The sequence below is a fragment of the Podarcis pityusensis genome (assembly GCF_964106645.2).
Source record: "Podarcis pityusensis genome assembly, chromosome: 2".
Lineage (NCBI taxonomy): Eukaryota > Metazoa > Chordata > Lepidosauria > Squamata > Lacertidae > Podarcis > Podarcis pityusensis.
Window position 1 is genome coordinate 67,517,793 of NC_138029.1, and position 20,566 is coordinate 67,538,358.

A 20,566-nucleotide genomic window follows, 5' to 3' on the forward strand; every position below is an offset into this window, starting at 1 on the left:
GAACAAGGCTGGTCTCACAGTTGTAAGAAGTCATAAAAACAGCAATTTGTTCAAACTCATCTGATTACATATACATTACTTGCTGTATAGAGTTATTAAACCGGTACAGCTAAGTGGGATACCAATAAAATAATGGGCTTTCAAATTCAGTTGCCTCAGGGTGTTTATCTCACCTCTGTTGTGCTTGTTAACAGCATTGTGTAGTATTTATTTAGCGCTCTATGGGAGCTTTGATAAATATGCATTCAAAGCTCACACATGCTCTCAAATCTTTGTACAGCATGTGCATAGAGAGCTGCAAGACATTTAGTTCTTTTAACAGCAGTTTGCCTGTCTTTACCTATTTTAAAAATACACATTTTACTGGAATAAACTTGTGAGTGAAGCTCCAAGATGTAAAGATCACGAGGAAATAGATGTTTGGTTTTTAAAGCGAATGAGCCTTTGGTATGATTATCAATTGCTAGCCACTGATGAGTATTTCAGTTTTGAAGCACAACAGTTACGTAGATCTTACTATTGTAGCCTGATGCACAGACAAAGGGACATAGGGGCACACATGCCAGCACTGGTTTTCACACAGTTGAACAACTTGCAATTTACATTTAACTGTTAGGCCTCATCAGTGCAGACAGAAAAGAAAGCATTCAAAATTTTAAATCAATGTTCACCTGACAGGTCTGAGAGACGAGAGACCCTGCTGATTTCAGAATAATCTGGTCTGTACAGCCAGCTAGGAATTAGTGATCTACAAACCTGCCTATTACTTAGAATCTAACTCACCTAATCTTAAAAAGGTTGCAATAATTTACATTCCATGTCAATAATTCGTAATAGTACCTGTTCGCCTGGGTATAAAACCCTTGTTTTAATTAATTTCTCCTCCACAGGTGGATTAAAATTTAAGTAAGGAAGGGCAGGGAGGGAAAAGTACATCCGTCGCTTATCTGTGCACCACAATCCACTTTAACGCAAGTGCTGGGCTAGAATTCATTAGCTTGGGGCCACAATGAAACATTTTGCTTTGATCTCCCTTACAAAAGGGACTTTATTGGGAATATTTCAATTAGTACTGCCTATTAAAAATTTAAGCACACTTACAAGTATTCCTGATGGATAAGTAAATGCTGATTCTCCAGTTACGGGATGCTCATATCCAAACACAAATAAAGGAAAGGGGGAGAAGACGAGAGGCATTTGATGCCACTCTTCGGGGAACTTTACCAAAGATGATTAATCAACAAAAGATTTCTGGGGGGGCTTTACTGCTCAAGAATGATTAATCATTGCTGGCTGCTTGCATAAAGGTGATTGGTGGAGATTAATCATATTAACACTGATAAATGAGTATTATCAAGCTTAGACAGCATTATTAGCATAATAGGATTTGAGCACCACAAACCTAAATTTTCAATAACCTGTAAAATCAAGGCAGAACATTATTAAAGCTTAAAGTATTTAAGGGCACAGTTCTCAAGTCAAATCCTATCCCTCAATACAATGCATTTTATCACTGATGGCTGCAAGAAACACCACACCTTCTTCTATGCAATATGCTTTGTGGTAGAACAATTGTTTCAGCTACTGCTTGGTTCAAAACTCTTTGAACAATCCCAGCTCTGTTGACCAGCTATCTTTCCTCAGTAATAAAACATTAATTCATTGGGTCTTTTAAAAAGTAATTTGGGTAACAGCAATTATTATAGCAGTGTGGCAAGAATACAACAAAAGACAGTAATTTAGGGCCAATCATAACATTTGTATAAGCCTCCTCACCCCTACAAGGGGCTCTTACTGTGAAGTTTTCATGTTTTTTCTCCCCAGTGGACAATTTTTCGTTTGTGTGGAACTTAAATAAATCAGTACAAACAAATTAACAGTCCCCTCCCTGGACATGCAGCAATCCTGCCTTATGCACAGCATCTACTGTCGAATTCTAAATGTTTCTTGGGTTCTAGCCTCAATTCTAGCCTTCTTCCATGAGAGTACTTTAATATAAAATGTGGACTTGTAGAATACAATTCTTAAGAGGCTTATTGCAGACTACATAAAAGGTTACCATTACAGGTGAAAGGGGATGGAGTACACAACATACTATACTATAGCAATAGCTACTACTCAGTATTAATTAATTGGAATTCATTGTTGGTACCTGTGAAAATCATTCCAGCCCAGTATTTCAGTTAGCTTCAATTAATGTTAAAGGTGTTTGTGAGGGGAGACAAAGTAATGATCATTACTGCTGTATTAATTCATTTAAATTCATTTTGGTGCGTATTTTTCACCCCATAGGACGCACTTTTTCCCCTCCAAAAATGAAGGGGAGATGTGTGTGCGTCCTATGGGGCGAATGCAGGCTTTCGCTGAAGCCTGGAGAGCGAGAGGCATCAGTGCGCACCGACCCCTCTCGCTCTCCAGGCTTCAGGAAGCTATCCGCAAGCCTTGCAAGCCCGGTGGGAGTTCCCGCGGGCTCACAAGGCTTGCAGGCAGCAGCCTGCAGCCCCGGCGAGTGTCCGCAAGCCTTGCGCGCCCGGCAGGAGGTCCCGCCGAGCGCGCGAGGCTTGGGGCGGCAGCTTGTCGCCCGAAGCACGGGGAGCCCTCCGGAGGGCTCCCCGTGCTTCGGGCGAGTGTCTGCAAGCCTTGCGCGCCAGGCAGGAGGTCCCGCCGAGCGCGCGAGGCTTGGGGCGGCAGCCTGTTGCCCGAAGCACAGGGAGCCCTCCGGAGGGTGCCCCGTGCTTCTTGCAGGTGTGCACAAGGCTTGGGGCGGCAGCCGCGGGGGGGGGGATAATTTTTAAAATTCATTCCCCCCCCCCCAAGAAACGAGGTGCGTCCTATGGGCCGGTGCGCCCTATAGAACGAAAAATACGGTAATTCCAGGGCAATTATTTCATTTGTGTGTGTGCGCGCATCCTCTCTGCTGGGGGTGTGCATATGTATGCTGCTCATCCCCCTCCTTCACCTGGGTGGATTTTGCAACTGTGTGTGTCCAAGTGCACATGATATATGCAATCCTCAAAGGTGTAGCAAACCCTTGATGTGGCCCTTGAGCTGGAAAAGGTAAGCCACCCCTGGGCGAAGGGTCAAAGGAAAAGCTCATTCCCCAAATAATTAATCCCTCTACCCCGAACAGAGAATAAGTCATAATAAAATGAAACTGCATCACAATACAAAGCGGCAGAATCTAGCACCTTTAAAATGAGAACTCGACATAGAATTTAATCTATTCTGGAAGAGAAGACACTTTCAAGTAGCAAGAGACCAAAATTTGAGAGGTCAGCTTTCTGTTCCACTCCCTTGGCACTGTACCTTGTGATGGGGGGCAGCCTGCTGAGGCGGAGGCGGCGGCAGCAGAGCTAAAGTCCGCAAACCCTCCGAAGGGGTCAGTGGCTCCACCTACAACCAATCAAAGGACTTGCTGTAAATTAGTGAACACAGCCCCACTCCAGTAGCAGTTCACATCAAATATTAAATTTTATTTTTAAATATCTTGTACGTGGAGTCAAGATATACAGTTCTGGGAAACGGTTCAATCCATCAAGCATATTGAAGCTCAAAGTACTTAAGGGCACAGTTCTCAAGTCAAATTCTATCCCTCAATACAAGATATTTTACCACTGATGGCTGTTATACAAGGATGGTTGTCATGGTACAAAAACTGAAATATGTGGAAATCCTGCAAATCGGGCTGCAGGAACAAAACCTGGGTGTGTATGCAATCGTACTCTTGTGCTTTCCTTTGACTAGTTTGTGGGGAGTTTCCACCCTCGGTTTTTTCACTATTCTGGCATGCACAAGCATGGAAGAGAGCACCACGAATGATCATGCGTTAAATGAAGATTGATTCAGAAGGGTGATAGTCCAATCAAAACAAAATGTCACAAGGCATATACATGGCTGAAGTCTTTCTTTCCTTCTTTTTTGTACACAAACAAACCTGTCAAATCGAATTATGCCTGCTTTTATGGTTCAGTTATATCCCACCACTTGTACATCAATACAAGTGGTCTATATTCTACTTCATAATTTCAGTAATAATTTACCAAGGTTGCATGGAACGCAAAACTGGTGAAGAACCAGTGTAGGCTTGGAAGAAATATCACACAGTAAAGATTAATGCAATTCTAACTCAGGTACTAGATATAAGAAACAGAACAAGTCTTTTATTGGAGAAATGCCTTTGTTTGCTTATTATGCTGCATAGAATGAAAAATTTAAAAAGGCCTCCTTACATGTTAAATCTTGTGAGACTGAAAGCAGGAATGACTTGCACAGGGTTTCAGATTCAAGGTTTTAATGCATAAAACCTGCACTGGTATTCATTTTTTAATAAGGTTGCTTTCTTTTCAGAATAAGAACATTGAAAGTCCCAGTTGTAGATACTAATGATTTATTTACTACAAAATATAGTATCTTTACTATTCTTTCCTACACATTTTTTATCAAAATAGTAAAGATTCACAGCCTCTGCACTGGTCATTGTTCTGTACGTCTCCTTATGTCAAGTTTGAGGGCCAAACTAAATAGGATGATTGCCACAGGTGGGGATGTCTGAGCAGGAATGGGAATGCTGTACACAAGGAGGGCTTCATTTAATCAGAAACGCTACAGTTCCTCCCAAGCTATTAGCCCTAAAAGGAAAGCCCCCATTCAAATTTTTAAAATTGTGGACATTAATTGGCCCTCTGAGAGAAATACATACAAAAAATAGGCACTTTCTGCAGATATATATATTTTCTGTGAAGGAAAATGTTTGGGTGAAGCAACCTTCTGCCACCATATCTTTAATAAAGGGCTTAAGGCTTCTAGTTGGCAGTTTCCTCCTCTGAAAGTACCGAAAAAGTGATGGCCTTAGCTGTTGCCGTTTGTCCTTAAAAGATTTCACCTCTGAGCAGTCACACCCTTCCAAGGAGTACCAGCAGCTCAATTATTCTGCTTTTAGTGTTTGCGTACATTATATGGGTTACATCACAGCTGCTTAGCCTGCAGTGCTTAGAAACTAGCCAGGTGGGACTGTAACATCTGTGTTGCACTCAAACACCACCAGGGACAGCTTCCAACATCTGGTGCCATTTCTGAATTGTCTTATCGCTGCAAGACATTCTGCTCCATCTGCTGCTCTCAACTCGGTTAATTAAACTAGAACCATCGCCTTTTTAATAAATGGCTGGCAGTAATAAAAGGAACAATTCCCTTTCTAATACATGTGTACTTGTATTTCTTTCTAATGCTATTTTATTTTAGTCAATTATTAGGAAGTCATACTTCATTTTCAGATAGGAGCAGCTCCCTCCAGAATGTACACGGATATGTTATCCAATAGGAGATATTAACAACTGCAGTAACAAGACCCTCCTAAAGTCTTATAATAGGTGAATTATGTTGTAGAGCATATCCAAAAGACAGACAGATTGGGCATTTACCAGTATAGATCTTAAATCATTATGGGAAACTGTGATGGAGTTTTATGCAAATATAAGCATCACTTTTATCTAATCAGCTTGAGGATGTACAATACATTTGCGCTATCCAGAAGATGGAAACAAACAGTATTTACATAGCATTGCATGGCATATGCAACCACGTGCACATGTCTTGCCCGTAAACACTAGCATACTTAAATGATTACAAATTTCAAGAACATGGTTATTTGAACTAGCAGTGCTAATTTAGACAATACAGGTAAATGATACCAAATAGTCAATTTAAAAGTAACAATAGTATGGCAAATGCTTAAGCCAGTTAAAAATCAGGTGAAATCATTTGGGATTAATCTGCTTCTGCACATATTTTGGTGGTCCCATGCTCTATCTAGTTGCTTCCTCAGAAAACACAGAACGTTTATTCAAAGCTAACAGCAAGTCTATGAAGATGGTTACTTAGGATGCAGTGCCAGCACAGCCACCTGGTGTTGCTAGTTGTGCAACAGGGTGAGCTAACAGCTACCATTTCCATATGAAGCACTGCACAAAGCTGTTTCATTTTCTTTTTCTATCCTCTATTAAATGATAGAGATTTGTATTAGGCATTGCTCAATGTATTTACCACCTTTCTTGGGGGAAAAAATGCTTCCCACTGTCTTGGTGTGGACTAGTTGCTTGGCAAGCACCTCCACAAAAACATGAGATTTCCATGCCCCTATCTTTACAAAAGAGATCAATGCCTATTGCAGCCCCTTTTGCTATTTTGTGCGTGGCACAAGCTAATGGAGCCATGCTCTTTACAGCAAGTAGCACATGGGTTAGGGAAAGTGACCTCCTTAGGAAGGACAGTGCTAATCTTCACAACATCATTAGCTAGCCTCAAAGACTCCCAAGTGAGAGCTGTCGTTATAAATTAACTCCTTCCATCTGTCTCCTTAGGGCAGCAGAAGATGCTATTTGTGGTGGCCAGCTGGTAATGTGTCTCATCTCTAGGACATCTTCTAAATGCTGATGTGGAAAGAGCGGGTAAGCTTAACTTCCACTAAAGGAGTGAAAACAGAATAATTGGCAGTCAAATGGCAAATCCAGAAAAGATTTCTCAAAAGAAAGATGAGCATGTTCTGTTCTCACAGCAACAGTCTATAAGATCAGGGTTTTTCCAGATAGGGATTTAAATTAATAGTTGAGCACTCCTTCAAATTATGAGATATTGGCTGCGGCTGAGATCCAAAGAGCTCCATACACAACTGGAAAACTGCTTGAGGGTGGGGGCATATTCAAGTCACACTGAATCCTACCCCATAAATCCTTTGACTTTCAGGAGATACTTTTTAGGAAGTTGTAAGGGAGTGCAATAAAAACAGGAACTTGAAAACCCCAACCTATTTGCCTCTTGGGATTCTCAATCTATTTAAGTTGTTGCATCAACTTTAGATTTGTGGAGAACAAGGGGAATATCAACATTATTTATAATAGATGATCTACCTGTAGATACCTGGAATGAGAGTAGAACATTTTGTTATATCCAGACATGTTTCAAGTGTTGTAAGAAATGCTCCTCTCTCTGTATTTATTTGTAAGACTAAATATATGTGTACACCTGCTGTTGTCAATATTATGAGGAGGACTGAACAATCTGCCCATTAATACTCCATTTACGTATGAGGCGGTGGGAAAGGCAGGTAATACAGCAAGATCAAATACAGTGCTGAGCTGCATAGGAGCCACTCAGATTAAAGTGTTTCCCACACAGCTGCAGATGTGTCTAGAACCCTAACCCATCCTTTTCTATAGCCACAGGGATGGCTCTGTGCCTATAAGATTAGCAACTCTTCAGTGAGTGCTTCAAATCAGTGGGAGCCCATGGTAGTAGAGATCTATGGGTCATGTATGCAATGGCTCTTGCTACAAAGCTTAACAGAAACACACAGTTTCAGTGAACCATAAAGGAAAAATATTGTATTCCAAATATTCTATCACTGTAGAATACTCCATATGCCAAAAAAGAAGCAATGTCTGTCTACACTGTGTTATGATCAGGTTTTAAAGGAAACTATGAAACCAGATGGTAGAGAAAAACACAATTAAAGCTAAAAGTAGAATGTTTCTAAGAAGACTGAGATCAAGAACTTAAAAATGTTGACACCATTCCTGCATGAAAAAACAACTTTAGGAAAGTGGAAGGATTGAGCACTGTTCATGTATGTTAAAAACCCAGTAAAAAAATAACGGTAGACAAACTGAAGAGATATTTGCTGGGGAAGGAAATCTCAATGCCTACTAACAAAGACCCAGCAAAGAGACTCCTTAAGTTTCAATACAATCACCAGAAACTTTTATTGCCCTAGCCCAAGACCATGGCCTCATCCAAAAAACAGTCTAGATATGTGTATTTCTTAATATGGACAGCTTCCAGTCACGTTTGTTGCAATTTAAAATACACCTACTCACAAGAATTCAGAATCCAAAATCATACTAAGTACAAGGATATAATGCCGACTCTCATTCTCCAGTATACTGACAGGAGAAGAATTCTTGTGCCTCTGCAAAGTTTTCAAGCTGCTGCTTGCATTTTTGAAGGAACCCTTCAAAAGCAGGGACTGGCAGGGGGCAAAAGGATAAAGCTTAATAGCTGTGGCCTAAAGTCTTGCTTATGAGAAGATAATTTCATGTTATTATCACTATGTACCGTATTTTTCGCCCTATAGGACGCACTTTTTCCCCTCCAAAAATGAAGGGGAAATGTGTGTGCGTCCTATGGGGCGAATGCAGGCTTTCGCTGAAGCCTGGAGAGCGAGAGGGGTCGGTGCGCACCAACCCCTCTCACTCTCCAGGCTTCGCGGACGTCTCCGCAAGCAGCGGGAGCGCTCCCGCTGCTTGCGGAGAGTTGCCTGCACGCTGAAGCCTGCCCGCGCTGAGCTCAGCGCATCCAGGCTTCGCAGACCTCTCCCGCAAGCAGCGGGAGCGCTCCTGCAATCCGGAGGGGAGACCGCTTTCCAGATGTTAAGATTTAAGTCTTTTTTCAAACATCTTTCCAAGTTTCCGCTTACAGTCTCTTTGCTTTGATCTATTTACAAGAAAGGAAGGCAGACTTCCTGTTTATACCTTCCCGCTTTGGTGCCGAATTGGCTTGTTTTTCCCCCCTTTAAATCCGATTTAATCCTACTCACGGGTAGTTGCTTTCAAAGTCCAATTGTCCCAGGAAAAAGTCAGCGCTCTCCGATAACGGCTGTGCGGCTTCACTCCGCGGAAGAAGCAGTCGACACTCAGCACCGCGCCGCTCACCCCGTCCCGCTCCGGAGCCCTTAAAAGGGTCCCTTCGCAACTTGGGGGGGGGGGCGCAAATGGTGCCCGCCGAGTCCCCACGTTCACAGGCTTCCCCTGCCTGTGATTTTTAAAGGGCCCCCGCTTTGCCGCAGCGGTAAGACCCGATCCCGCGGAGCTAGTCCCTCAGAGACTCAGAGGGAATCCGCCATTATCGATGGCGCTGACCCTGCGCCTGGGGGGGAAATATTTTTTCCCCCTTTATTCCCCCCCCCCAAAAAACTAGGTGCGCCTTATAGGACGGTGCGTCCTATAGGGCGAAAAATACAGTAATTAATATACACAGGACAAAATAATAATAAAATAATAGTAATCCTGGGGGCAAAAAAATGATTGCAACTGTTTGAAATGTTGCTTGGGTTTAATACATAGTAGAAGTTCCAGATTTAGCCAATCATTAGCCAATCATGTATATACTTGCTGCACCCAGAGAAGCATTCACACTAAGATGTTTGTGCAAGGCTCACCAAAGGTCGCCGAAACGCCAGCTGTTTGTGGGTCATGGGATCTGTTTGCACAAGGTGCTTCAATTTCATTTAATCCCCCCCTCCCTTATTATCCCACACTGTTCCAGAGCACCCCCTGTCCCACTGGAGCATCTTTTTAGTGGATGCAGGGGGCTGCTGTTGGAAGAAGATGATGGCAGGAAAGTCTCCTTGGGGAAGCACTTCTATGGAACCAGCCCCATGTTGAAAATTTGTATAGGAGTAACCAATTCTGGCAGAATCATGACAGTTCACAAAGCCCAAAGGTACAGCCACACCTTTTCAGAAGCTCATGGTATTGTAAATAGGGGATGAAAAGGGGTGGAAAATAATCTTTCCACTAACAACGTTAATGCTGTGTGCTGAATCTGTTGAGAAATTCGTCCTTCAAGAGAAAGCATTGTTTCAGTTACACAGCTCTTAATCCTCTTCTTAATTTGCTCACAGGTAATGTGGATTCTAAAACTGCAGCTATCAACATCCAGCCACCTAATATAAGATTGATGATTCTACAATCATGCCAGCAGAGCAGTGAAGGTATGTAAATAGAACCATCTTAATATTTCATGCCAGCCAGAGACAATCTTCCTTACTTTGTCCTGATATGGCTATTCATTGTTTTTTTAAAATATACCAAACATGCACTCCATTATAGAAAGCAACATTTACTTTACTGAACCTCAGGTTCTCTAGTTGCCTACAATGGAGTGAATGAATGGAACACTTTTGAAGTGACCAAGAAACATAGTTATTTCTGAGGTCACCCAGGAGTCAATGGACAGGAAACAAAAATAAGAAGTAATAAGGTCACTTTTGCTGTACACATTAGATGTGACTTGTAAGTCAGCTACTCTCACCACTGCCTCTCTCTCCATGTGTAACACGAGAAGTGTTGAAATCTGACTGGATTACATGCTTTTAAAATTAATTATGAATAACATTGCATTTCAGCCACCAGAGTTCCTGACAAACTGACTTAGCTGTGAATCTTTCTAAGGTGCTATGGTTATTATTAATCTATACAATATGGTAATTTGCATGTGGTTCTATGAATAAATATGCAGCTCTACATTTAACTGACTGATACAGTTTCCCTTAGCTTCCTAATGCACACCTAAAATGTACTAGACTCAAAGCTACAGCTACTGCTCAAACAGAACACAGAAATACATTTTACCTGTTGGGACTGATTGATCAGTACCATCGAACAAAAGATCGACCAGGTCACCGGATGACTTGCTGCCAGGAACCTAAGGACAAGCACAATTGAACTGTTTTAAGAAATATGGTTATGAATATGCAAAGGTGTGTGTGTGTGTGTGTGTGTGTGTGTGTGTGTGTGTGTTTTAGGGCATCTTAGTGAGGACTGTTTGGGGCAAGAAATTGGAAAACTGGAGTAACAGAGAGAAAAATAGATCTGTGTAGCACTTATGATCGCCTGCATCAAACATTGGTTGTTATTGGAAATCAACTTATATTAAGAGCATTACAAAACTGAAGAATATAAAGGAAGTTATTATTGTGCAACTTGATAACAAGGATTCTAAGCTGTTTCCTCCCATCAGACAATGTGAGAAAAATATTTTTAGAAAACACACTCATTCCATATAACTATTAAACATAGCAAAGGCTGAACCATTTCTTAAAATACTTCCCACCTTTATAGTTTTGCTAACGTGCCTTAAAATTTCATTTTGAGACATTCAAAATACTAGAAACATCATTTGGTCAATTGTAAGCTGCCTAGAGTTTTAAAGCTTGATATCTTTCTGCTTATAACTAAATTTGTATAGCCTTCTTTGTGCTTTACAATAGTTTTTAATCCTCTGGTTATTACTGCCTTACCTCTGGGATTATTCCAATTAAAATGAAAGGCTGATATTAAGAGTGTGATGTCTAAAGGCACCAAAGAAATTCAGAGTTGACTTTGAGATTTGAACTCAGCATCCCAAACATGAATATATTTAATTGGAAGTAACTTCTTCATTTCCTGAAGTAATTACTTCCAAGCAACTATGGTTAAAAACAGCACCCAACCCCAAGTAGGCCCATCTTCTTTTTGGGGGAAATTGGAATAAAGTGACTGTTATACCAAAGGTGGAAGGTATATTTTAGGTTCTGCTTCTTTGATAAAATTAGCAAAATGCTAGGTACCAGAATACTAAAAGCATAATTTAAGAAATTTCTGTCACAAAGTAGAGGTAGTGTGATTTCTTCTTCTGCTACAAGGAAGGAAATGTATTTACCAACACAATCTATGCATTAAAAATCACAATATTATCTTGTTGCATGGGTGCACTTTATCATTTATGACTAAATCCTAGATTTTTGTACACATTCACAAAGGATGGCAATGGATGAAAAGTTGCTTTTCCTGGAGCACCATGTAATTTTAATAGACTATAAACCTTGGCACAAAGACAAGTACATCTATGGTAAACTCTATGCACCTGGGGGTTTCTAGAAAACTTGCTCATTACAACATTAGCGATTATGTAGACACAGGGCTCACTTTAATTTGCTTTTAAGAAGTTCCCTCCAGTACACTTGTTGAAGACTCTCACTCTTGGGCGGATGGGGAAAATAATTGGAAGCAAAAAAAAATTCCAGGATAACAAGAGGGGAAGAATGCAATATCAAATTTAAGCTTGCAATCCAATACACACCTGCCTAGGAAATAGCAACCATTCTCAGCCAACATGTATAGGACTGCACTGTAAATGCACCTGTGGATTTAATGAGGTCTGGGAGCACTGGAGAACAAGATTTGTCCCATGTGCAGCAGATTCTGAACTTGGGGCGCAACTGAAACATGACACTTGGAGAAGGCAAACTTACCTATGCTGCAGTGCACCAACATCTTTTTGATCCTGGGCCCCCAGCCACTACACATGCAGTAACTAGCACACAGGCACAGTGTCTGCTCAGGCTTAAGACATGAGGCATACAAACAGTGCACAAACCGGCAAACAGATCCAGTTTAAAGCACAACCTCTAGACATGTGCAACCCTACATGGTTAGGTTCTTCTTCCTTGCCCTATGCCAAATATAAATTGGTAGCAAAGTACATGTCTGGGTATGGCCTTAAAGGACAGGGCAGACCCAGAATTAAACATTTTAGCATATAGTAATACAGTGGGCTGGCCACGTATGCAAGGGTTTAGTTCTGGAGGTCCTCCTACAAAGGCAAAATTGCATAAAATCAGGAACCCCCAGAGCCCCAACCCCCGCAATCACTCCTACCTCTCCAAAACAGACCTTGCTTACTGGGCTCTGAGAAGGTCATTAAAGGGCCCCGACATGCTCCCAGAGCTCTCATGCCTCTTTTCCAAAGCCCAATAAGCAAGACAGAGGGCTTAAAAAACTCTGTTTATTTAAAACATTTGTACCCACACAGTTGCTTCTAACAGAACAAAATACAAATGAAAAAAATCAACTACACAAATTAAATAGAACTTTCATTTCTAGATCACATATTTTTCATGTCTTTTTGTTCGAATGTTTAAGCTTTCCCTCTTCTTAAAGTGAAATTCTTATACAAAGATCCTTGCCTTTTCTGAGGGCATCTTCAAAATAAGTTATTGAACAGAGATACTTTGGGCACACTAGATGCATACATTAACTGCAGACAATTTAGATATAAAGGATCTGCTTGCTGGTGGATCAGTGCACTACCATATGGTCTTTAATTTAGGGAATACTTAAAATTTGTACCATCTGATTATAGCTTCACTAAGTTTAACCATCAGAGCTGTCAAACTGCTGTTTTTACAATTGGGCTAATTTAAATAGTTACAGTGGAAAGGGAACACTATAGCTTTTCTTCATTGTTTCCTGACTTCCTTCCTAAGTAGCATCACTTTAAGCACAGACTCGGCAGTGCCAGAAAAGTAATATGCATCCTCTTTCCCTCCATCTATGTGGGCAAGAAAAAACCCCCACTGCATTACGGCAGAAGTAAAACACGCTTTCACATTATGCTCTTAGTGTACTTACCTATGTAATATAGATACAATCTCTAGTATTCTAGCTTCCCTGAGGCTGACATGGGAGTTTTTAAAACTGCCCATCTGTTCACTTCATGTCTTCAATCTCCCTGCAATTTTGAGCTTGACAGATTCCATCAAACAATGACTTCTGATTCCCCTGGTCTTCAGACATTAAGTGATCCTTCCACTTCCTGAGAATGCTTGCAAAGGTGTGGCAACAGATTTTATCTCATTTCTCCACTTTATAACAAATAAAAACTTCCAACTGAACTGAAGAGGTGGAATGCTCAACCTGGATTACATTCAGTGTACATTATACGTCTATTATATACAGAGTTGTGTTTGATTACAACCTGGATTACAATACAAAATGGAAGTAACCCTAACACAGGCATCCACAATTTTAGCCTGGCTAGGTTCCAGCCCCAGGCAAGCTTGGTGATACTTGGTGGAGGTTTTGAGTGCGCCTTTGTCCAGCAGCAGCCGCCAAGGAAGCCTCCACTTCTCTTTCCTGCTATGGAGGAGGAAAGGATGAAAGTAGGAAAGGATGACGAGAGGCTAAGCTACTCTTTCACAAAGTTGGGAAGAAGGATGCTCACAGTACACAAAGCAAGCGAAAAATGCCAAATCCTGGACTGGTAGGTATTCACAGTGCTCCATCGTAGGTGGGTCCTTCCGGTGACAGATGATACAGTAGTTTCCCTGTCTGCTGAAGTTAGAAACCTAATGGAACGCCTAGGTCCCTCTGCCTTTACTCCTGGATAGGTGCCAGAAGCAAGGTGATTCTTCTCCTTCTGGAGAGGGGACATCTGGCCAGTGTGGTGTAGTGGTTAAGAGCAATAGACTCATAATCTGGGGAACCGGGTTCACGTCTCCGCCCCTCCACATGCAGCTGCTGGATGACCTTGGGCCAGTCACACTTCTCTGACGTCTCTCAGCCCCACTCACCTCACAGAGGTGGGGGAGGAAGGGAAAGGAGAATGTTAGCTGCTTTGAGACTCCTTAGGGTAGTGATAAAGCGGGATATCAAATCCAAACTCCTCTTCTTCTTCTTCTTCTTCTTCTTCTTCTTCTTCTTCTTCTTGTCATGCTGATCATGCTTTTGCAACTTCCAGGATCACCTACTGGCAGCTACTATTTTAGGCACATCTGATATGTGTGCGCGACCACACACACATTGCACTGAACCCGGAAGTGAACAAAAAAGTCCCAAAAGGGGGCGGGGCAGATGGGGCATCTGCAGGCCTTTTCAATGGCATTTCAAATATTATTTGAAATTAACATGTTTAATTTCAATTAAACATATGGTGCCTTGGAATGTAACCCCCACATAAATTGGGAGTTGCCTGTACAGGTAAACAAGTTCTACATGGAGCTTCCCTTGAGACTAAGACGTTCCAACTAGTGCTGAATGCTTATGTTAATAACTGTTGGAAGGCCAAACATACTTAAAACTATTCTGCAGCAACCTGCCCTAGTTACCAGACAGTTTCATACCTTGAAACCCTTCACAGCTTGGGATTCAAACACCCTGGAGACTGTCAAAACCCATATCAACCTAGGTGCTGCATCATTCTTTGGTCTGAGCTTGTTCTATATGCCTAAATCACATGAGATGAGGAGCAACTGCTTAACCCAAATGCAGTTCCAGTGCTTTCAGTGAATTACTCCCTATGGCACACTTGAAGACTCCAGATTTATTACCTTTAATGAAAACAGTACTTGATTAGGAAAAATGCAAATTCAAAGGTACAGTTGTGCCTTCTTTCCCCTCCTACCTTTGCTGTAGATTGCTGAGCGTAAGCATTCTGGTCTGGACTTCCTTTGTCCCCTGTGTAATGTGCAGCTGCTCCCAGGTCAATGGTTTTGGAAGGGTTTGCTGTGCGCTTGTGTCTGGTGGTGGTGGTCTCTGTGGCTTGTGTAATATGGATGTGTTTTGTGGTCACTGTCTCCTCTTCATCTTTGAATTCTCCTTTAGGCGATTTAGCTTTTCTAGATCTCTTTTCCTCATCGCTATCACTGTGAAGGGAGGAAACAACAAAAACCATATTATAGACCAAAAGGGGAAGAAAAGAACTTGAAAAGGTAGCTAGCAAAGCTATCTTGTCATCAACATCTTTTAGAGGGAATTTCAGTCAAGAAAACATTTAAGCAGAGATTTTCTAAACAAGCAAGTCTGTGGTAGGCAAAAGAGGGTGGAGCAATGATGGTAATTCTTATCTTTATACAGAAGACTAGAATCCAGCCTGGTTCAAATAAGATATTTCTACTCATAGCCCATGTATAGGATCCACCCCAATTTCTCCATCCACCATCTAGGAAAGCAAAAGGCATTATTGCTGTTCAATGATACATTCCAGTCAGGCAAAAGCATTTCAGGAGTATATGGGGCAGGGATGGTGAGGGGGGATAACTCAGAGAGGGAGTATGGGCTGGGGAGAAGGTATGGCTGGGGAGAAGCAGGGGTGGTGGTGAAGACTGTATTCAGTCCCTGAGCCAGAAGTTACCCATTCCAGTTATAAAAGATGTTGTTTCAAGGTTTCCCAAGCCTACCACCCATTTTGTGACTGCTTTGGACATTGCACCATTACTAGCCAAGCTTGCTTTCTCAATTAGAGAATTATGAAAAAAAAGTGCTCATTAAGCTTCACTACACAATATTACACTATAAATGCTACTTCTTCACTGAGATGGCAAAGACTTTGTTTGGATCATTGGACCACACTCCCAATTCCCCACACTCCAACTGGAAAGGCTGGTCAACTGAGATCAGCTGAAGCATTGCGCAAAAACAGTCTCTACCAATTGTATCTGGTGAGAAGTCTCATTCTCTTTTGGACAATGACACAGTAAATTTGTATGCCCTCATAAGCATGGGACTCTACAATTACATATCCTTTGTGCAGCTACCCTATACCTGCTGTGTATACTGCACAAAATGTGCTTGGAAGTCATACCCTGCTTTAGAATTTCCTTTCCGCAAAATTTTAAAGCCCAACCTTTTCTTTGGAAGCAGCATAAGATCCTAGTATATTGGGGATCAGGAAGGGGCAATTTCAAAAGTCCGTATTCTATTAATATAGACTAAATCTTGCCCTGAATAGGGTGAACAAAAAAGAAGCTTGAGGGACTGTCTTCATCCAGCTCCCACTGTGGCATCTCCCTGCCCACCTCCCAAATCTGTCACCAACAGAACCAGCTTGCCCTATGACAGTGGGTCCCCCCCCAACAAGTTGTCTTATTCATTCTGTTGTTACTTTTTTAAAAATGCAATGCTTATTGGTGTAACATTCTTATGTTTGTGAGGTCTGCACAGAATTTATAAATATTGTCAATAAATAAATAAATAACTGTGTACATTTATCTATTTACAATATTCATAAAGTTTGTGCAGACCTCACAAAGTCTGCCTCCATACAGCTGAAGCAGATAGCAGCTTCTTGCAAAACCATGGCCGGCAAGCTGAAGAACAGGCTTTATCTTCCATCTTCCACCTTCCAGTGCAATTCCTTTTCCTTTCTGTCATCAGCCTTCATCATGATTTAGCAATACATTTACACCAACAGCAACTAATTTTAAGGCTAATGGCAGCTTAAGCAGGGTTTGCAAATGCACTTGAAACCATGGTTAGGATAGGAAGGAACCCACGCTAGTATTGGCAGAGATACTATGGTTGAGGCCAACAAAGAAATGGAATTTGGAAATTCATACTGGAGGCAGATTTCTGATTTGGATATCATAGTTTGCAAGGAACCAGTCTTAAAACTGCATTCGGCCTACGTATATGCAACTTTATAAATTGTTTTGAAAAGTCATTACTTGACCATTGTTTTCGGCAAGGGGCAGGTTAAGTCTCCAGCAAAATTATGTTATCCACAGCTGTACTTTTATTTGGAAGGTAAACAGTTTTTACATTGTGTGATGTTTTTCATTATTAAGGTATGCAATTGGTACAGGGCAAGATGCACTGTTGAATAACACATGCAAATGTAACTTGAAATATAACTGTGAAAGGTTTCTCTGTTTCAATAAGCAATAGAGCACTGAGTCACCTAATTTCAGAAAGGCTGTCTTGTTGTCAGCATGGAGGTAACACAAACTGCAGTATGCTCTGTGGGGTAGCCTTTGTTCTCCACTAACAATGGCTCAGGCTTTGCCCATTATTATTATTACTTAGTTATGCCTCCCACTGCATCTCAGCATATTATCTGCTTGCCAGCAAAGGCCATTTAATTCATTAAGATCAGTGAACATAAATACCCAGCATTTCATTTTCTATTCCAACAGAGATTACAGATGCAAAGTAGTAAGGGGGCCTAACAGCCCCAACCAAGTGTAGAGGGAATAAATTCGCCAAGCACTGCTGCAGAGCACACTCTCTTCCTTTCAAGAGGGTTTGCGCAGAAACGCAAGCCCCAATGAGGTGAAGAGCAAGTGTTTCTGGGTTTGCTGCCCCCACACAAAGTAAGACACTGCCAGATTCCATGTAATGGTTTTACTTATTCATTCCTGTCCCATCTGTAAATTCAGAAATCTTTCCCGAGGCAGAGTATGAAGTCATATGAAAGCAAATTAATGACATAATCAAATCATTACCAAATACAACCAATACAATACTGATACGAAAAGAGAAGAAAATTAAAAGCAGATAGCCCCCAAACCCCTAAAATTGACATTCATTAAAATATCATGCTAATAAAACAGTCTTGACCTGCACCTATATCAACAGTGAGCAACTGAGGATGCTAGGATGCCATCACCGAAAAGGCCCTGCCTCTAGTCATCAATACCCCAACTTCCAATGGCAGAGCTGGGACCACTGAGAGATGGGTACAGTTGGTACTGATGTACCAGTCCCAGAGTCAGCTCTGAGTTGCCATTAAAAAAATAAAATCTCTAGAAAAAAATTGTGAAGGAAAATGTACAAGGATGCTTCTAAGTTATTTCTGTGAGAAGAGCCAGCCTGGTTGCTCCCACCTTTCAATGTTTTTAGCAAATGAATGAAGTAATAATCCTTGGAATTCGAAGAGCAGCTGTTGTTCCCTCCTCTTTAGTGCAGCTCCCGAGCTTCTGTCTCCTTTTCCAGTCCTTAGAATCTCTCTAGTCTGCATTCTGTTTTTCCTAGCAAACTGTGTGGTGGGCTGTTAGCCTGAGATTAGGTACTCCCTAGAAGTTATTTCCTACAAATACTGCTAAAGAGTAAGTTTATACACTCATATTTTTCTTCATACTTAAATTCTTTAGAAAAACCAATTGTGTGGTCTTTCAACACTTGATTTTCTTTTATAATTTCTGTTCTTTTTTAAAAAAAGAAGCATAATGCTTACAAAACATAGTAAAAATTTTCTCAGATTATGTTGAATAAATGTTCAACTGAATGAAGTTCAATATTTCTGTGGGTGGAGAGGGCGCAAAGTGAAGACAAGAGGAGTTATTTCCACCCCCACACTTTGTACTATACACTGCTATAGTAAATAAAAGCTAAAAACATCCATCTTGTGAGAGTATATTCCTAAAATTTCCATGTAAAATGAAAATACACTGTCTCTTATATTTTGTTAGAGAAACAAAAATATAGCCATGGAAACAGGGAAAAGGGCCCAAATAATAGTGTGTGTTGCCATTTAAAAATCCCCACACATCATATTAAGATTCAGAACAGTGGAATATATTGTAGATTTAGTCTGATTTGATACATCTGGTTTAACATTTAATACACTGCTAAATTCCCCTCTCAAGATCAATTCACCTTTCAAAAGAAAAAGAAAAAAAAGACACTGGAAAGAAGTACAACTTTAGCACCTTAATGAATTTTTTATTCTTCCAACATGCTGTTGTGAAAAATATTAAATATATGAAAGCTCCTACTGCTTTAATCTCATCCAGATGAGATTTGTATAAAAGCTTCCACAGCAGTATCAGAAACTATTAAGTATCAGTTTGATCTACTGACGATAAAGTTCAATCCACTTGTTGAACAGATCAACTATTGGAGTTTGCACAGCAGGCAAAACCTCCAAAATGTTTTCCTTTTAATGTAGAGGGCATTTAATGATCTCATAAACAAGTGTCCACTGTACTTTATGAAAAGGTTAGCTGAAAAGTAAGCAGCCATTTCTTTAGGCTAAGAGAAAGTAGCAAAATGTTCTATCTTTCAACTTTTATGACTTGGACACAATCAAAACAAAAAAGGTAGCTATTTTCCTCCGTACACTCTTAATAATCTAAAAAAACCCAAGATACTCCTTCACTCCATTTCACTGCTAGTGACAAAATTAGGCCCCTACTACAGTTGAGACAAATGAAAGCATTGGCTCTTTCCTGGTTAGAACAAACAGCTTCTCTATGGAAAACTTCACCAGAGTTTTTGCCATTTCTAAACGCAACAATCTGAAAGTGATTTTTTTTTTAAATGAAAGCCAAGATGATTGGAATTTTAATAAACTATTCAATAGGGCCCTGATTAGCCTTACAATTGTAGGCTAGCAAACTCCTTCAACAGTTTTTACAGAAGGCAGTTAGAATTGTTGCGGGCTACATAGATTTGGGATGTCTCATGTAATGTGTTGTCCACTTAAATTGTTCCATATTGCCTGCTTTATGTTTAGCTGCCCGCCTGCAAGGAATGGTCACACCCCCTATTACTGAAATAATGGATCCAACTGTAGAGGTATGCACATGTAAAAGAGATAGAAGGACAACAGAATCCAAACTAAAGCCTATTTCTTGTGATTTATAGGGTCTCTTGGACATTTAAAAACTTGGATTACCAGGGAGGCTGCAAATCTTCTAGCTGACTCAGAGAGCCAGATTTTCATTGCTTTCAGCACAATTTCTTCTTGGTACTTTGGCCACTGAAAGACTAGATTTTCCCAACAAATTACCTACAAGAAGAAAATCTTAAATTCTGTGCTAGAAAATCTACAAGGCTATGACCAGAAAAATTCACAAAAAATTACAACCATGTGCTTAACTATTCTTCTCATTGGCTAAAGTAAGTGTTCTAGGACACAAAGGGGTGGGATCTACAAAATTCATGGAATGTACTCATGGAATGCTCACACTGATGGAAGGAGGGAAGATTACTTTTGCTGATTTCCCTCTTACTCCTCCTAATGTATAGTGGATGGTTGGGGGACCTTCTCTAATTACATGGGAGGAGGTGCAGGGACTTGTAGGGATAAACAGGCAAATCTTGTCTTGCTCCATTCCCTTGTAAGTCTCCACTAGGTCAATGGGCAGAAGGAACCCTTTCGTTTAGATAATGGTCTACCAAATTCCAAGCTATGAGTGTGCTTAAATTTAATTTATAGAACAGCATGGGGCCCTGAAGAAGAGATGGCACAA

General features: G+C 40.8%; 1 protein-coding gene across 1 annotated transcript in view; it reads right to left on the reverse strand.

Annotated features, from left to right (window-relative positions):
* The window catches only part of CLINT1 (clathrin interactor 1), a 67,000-nt gene that overhangs the window by 4,417 nt on the left and 42,017 nt on the right, over window positions 1–20,566 (reverse strand). Inside the window, exons 7-9 of the mRNA XM_080988370.1 lie at window positions 14,998–15,238; window positions 10,407–10,479; window positions 3,307–3,393 (exon numbers count right to left, since the gene is read on the reverse strand). Of these exons, the coding sequence (XP_080844496.1) occupies window positions 3,307–3,393; window positions 10,407–10,479; window positions 14,998–15,238 (401 nt within the window). The remainder of the gene's footprint in view (window positions 1–3,306; window positions 3,394–10,406; window positions 10,480–14,997; window positions 15,239–20,566) is intronic.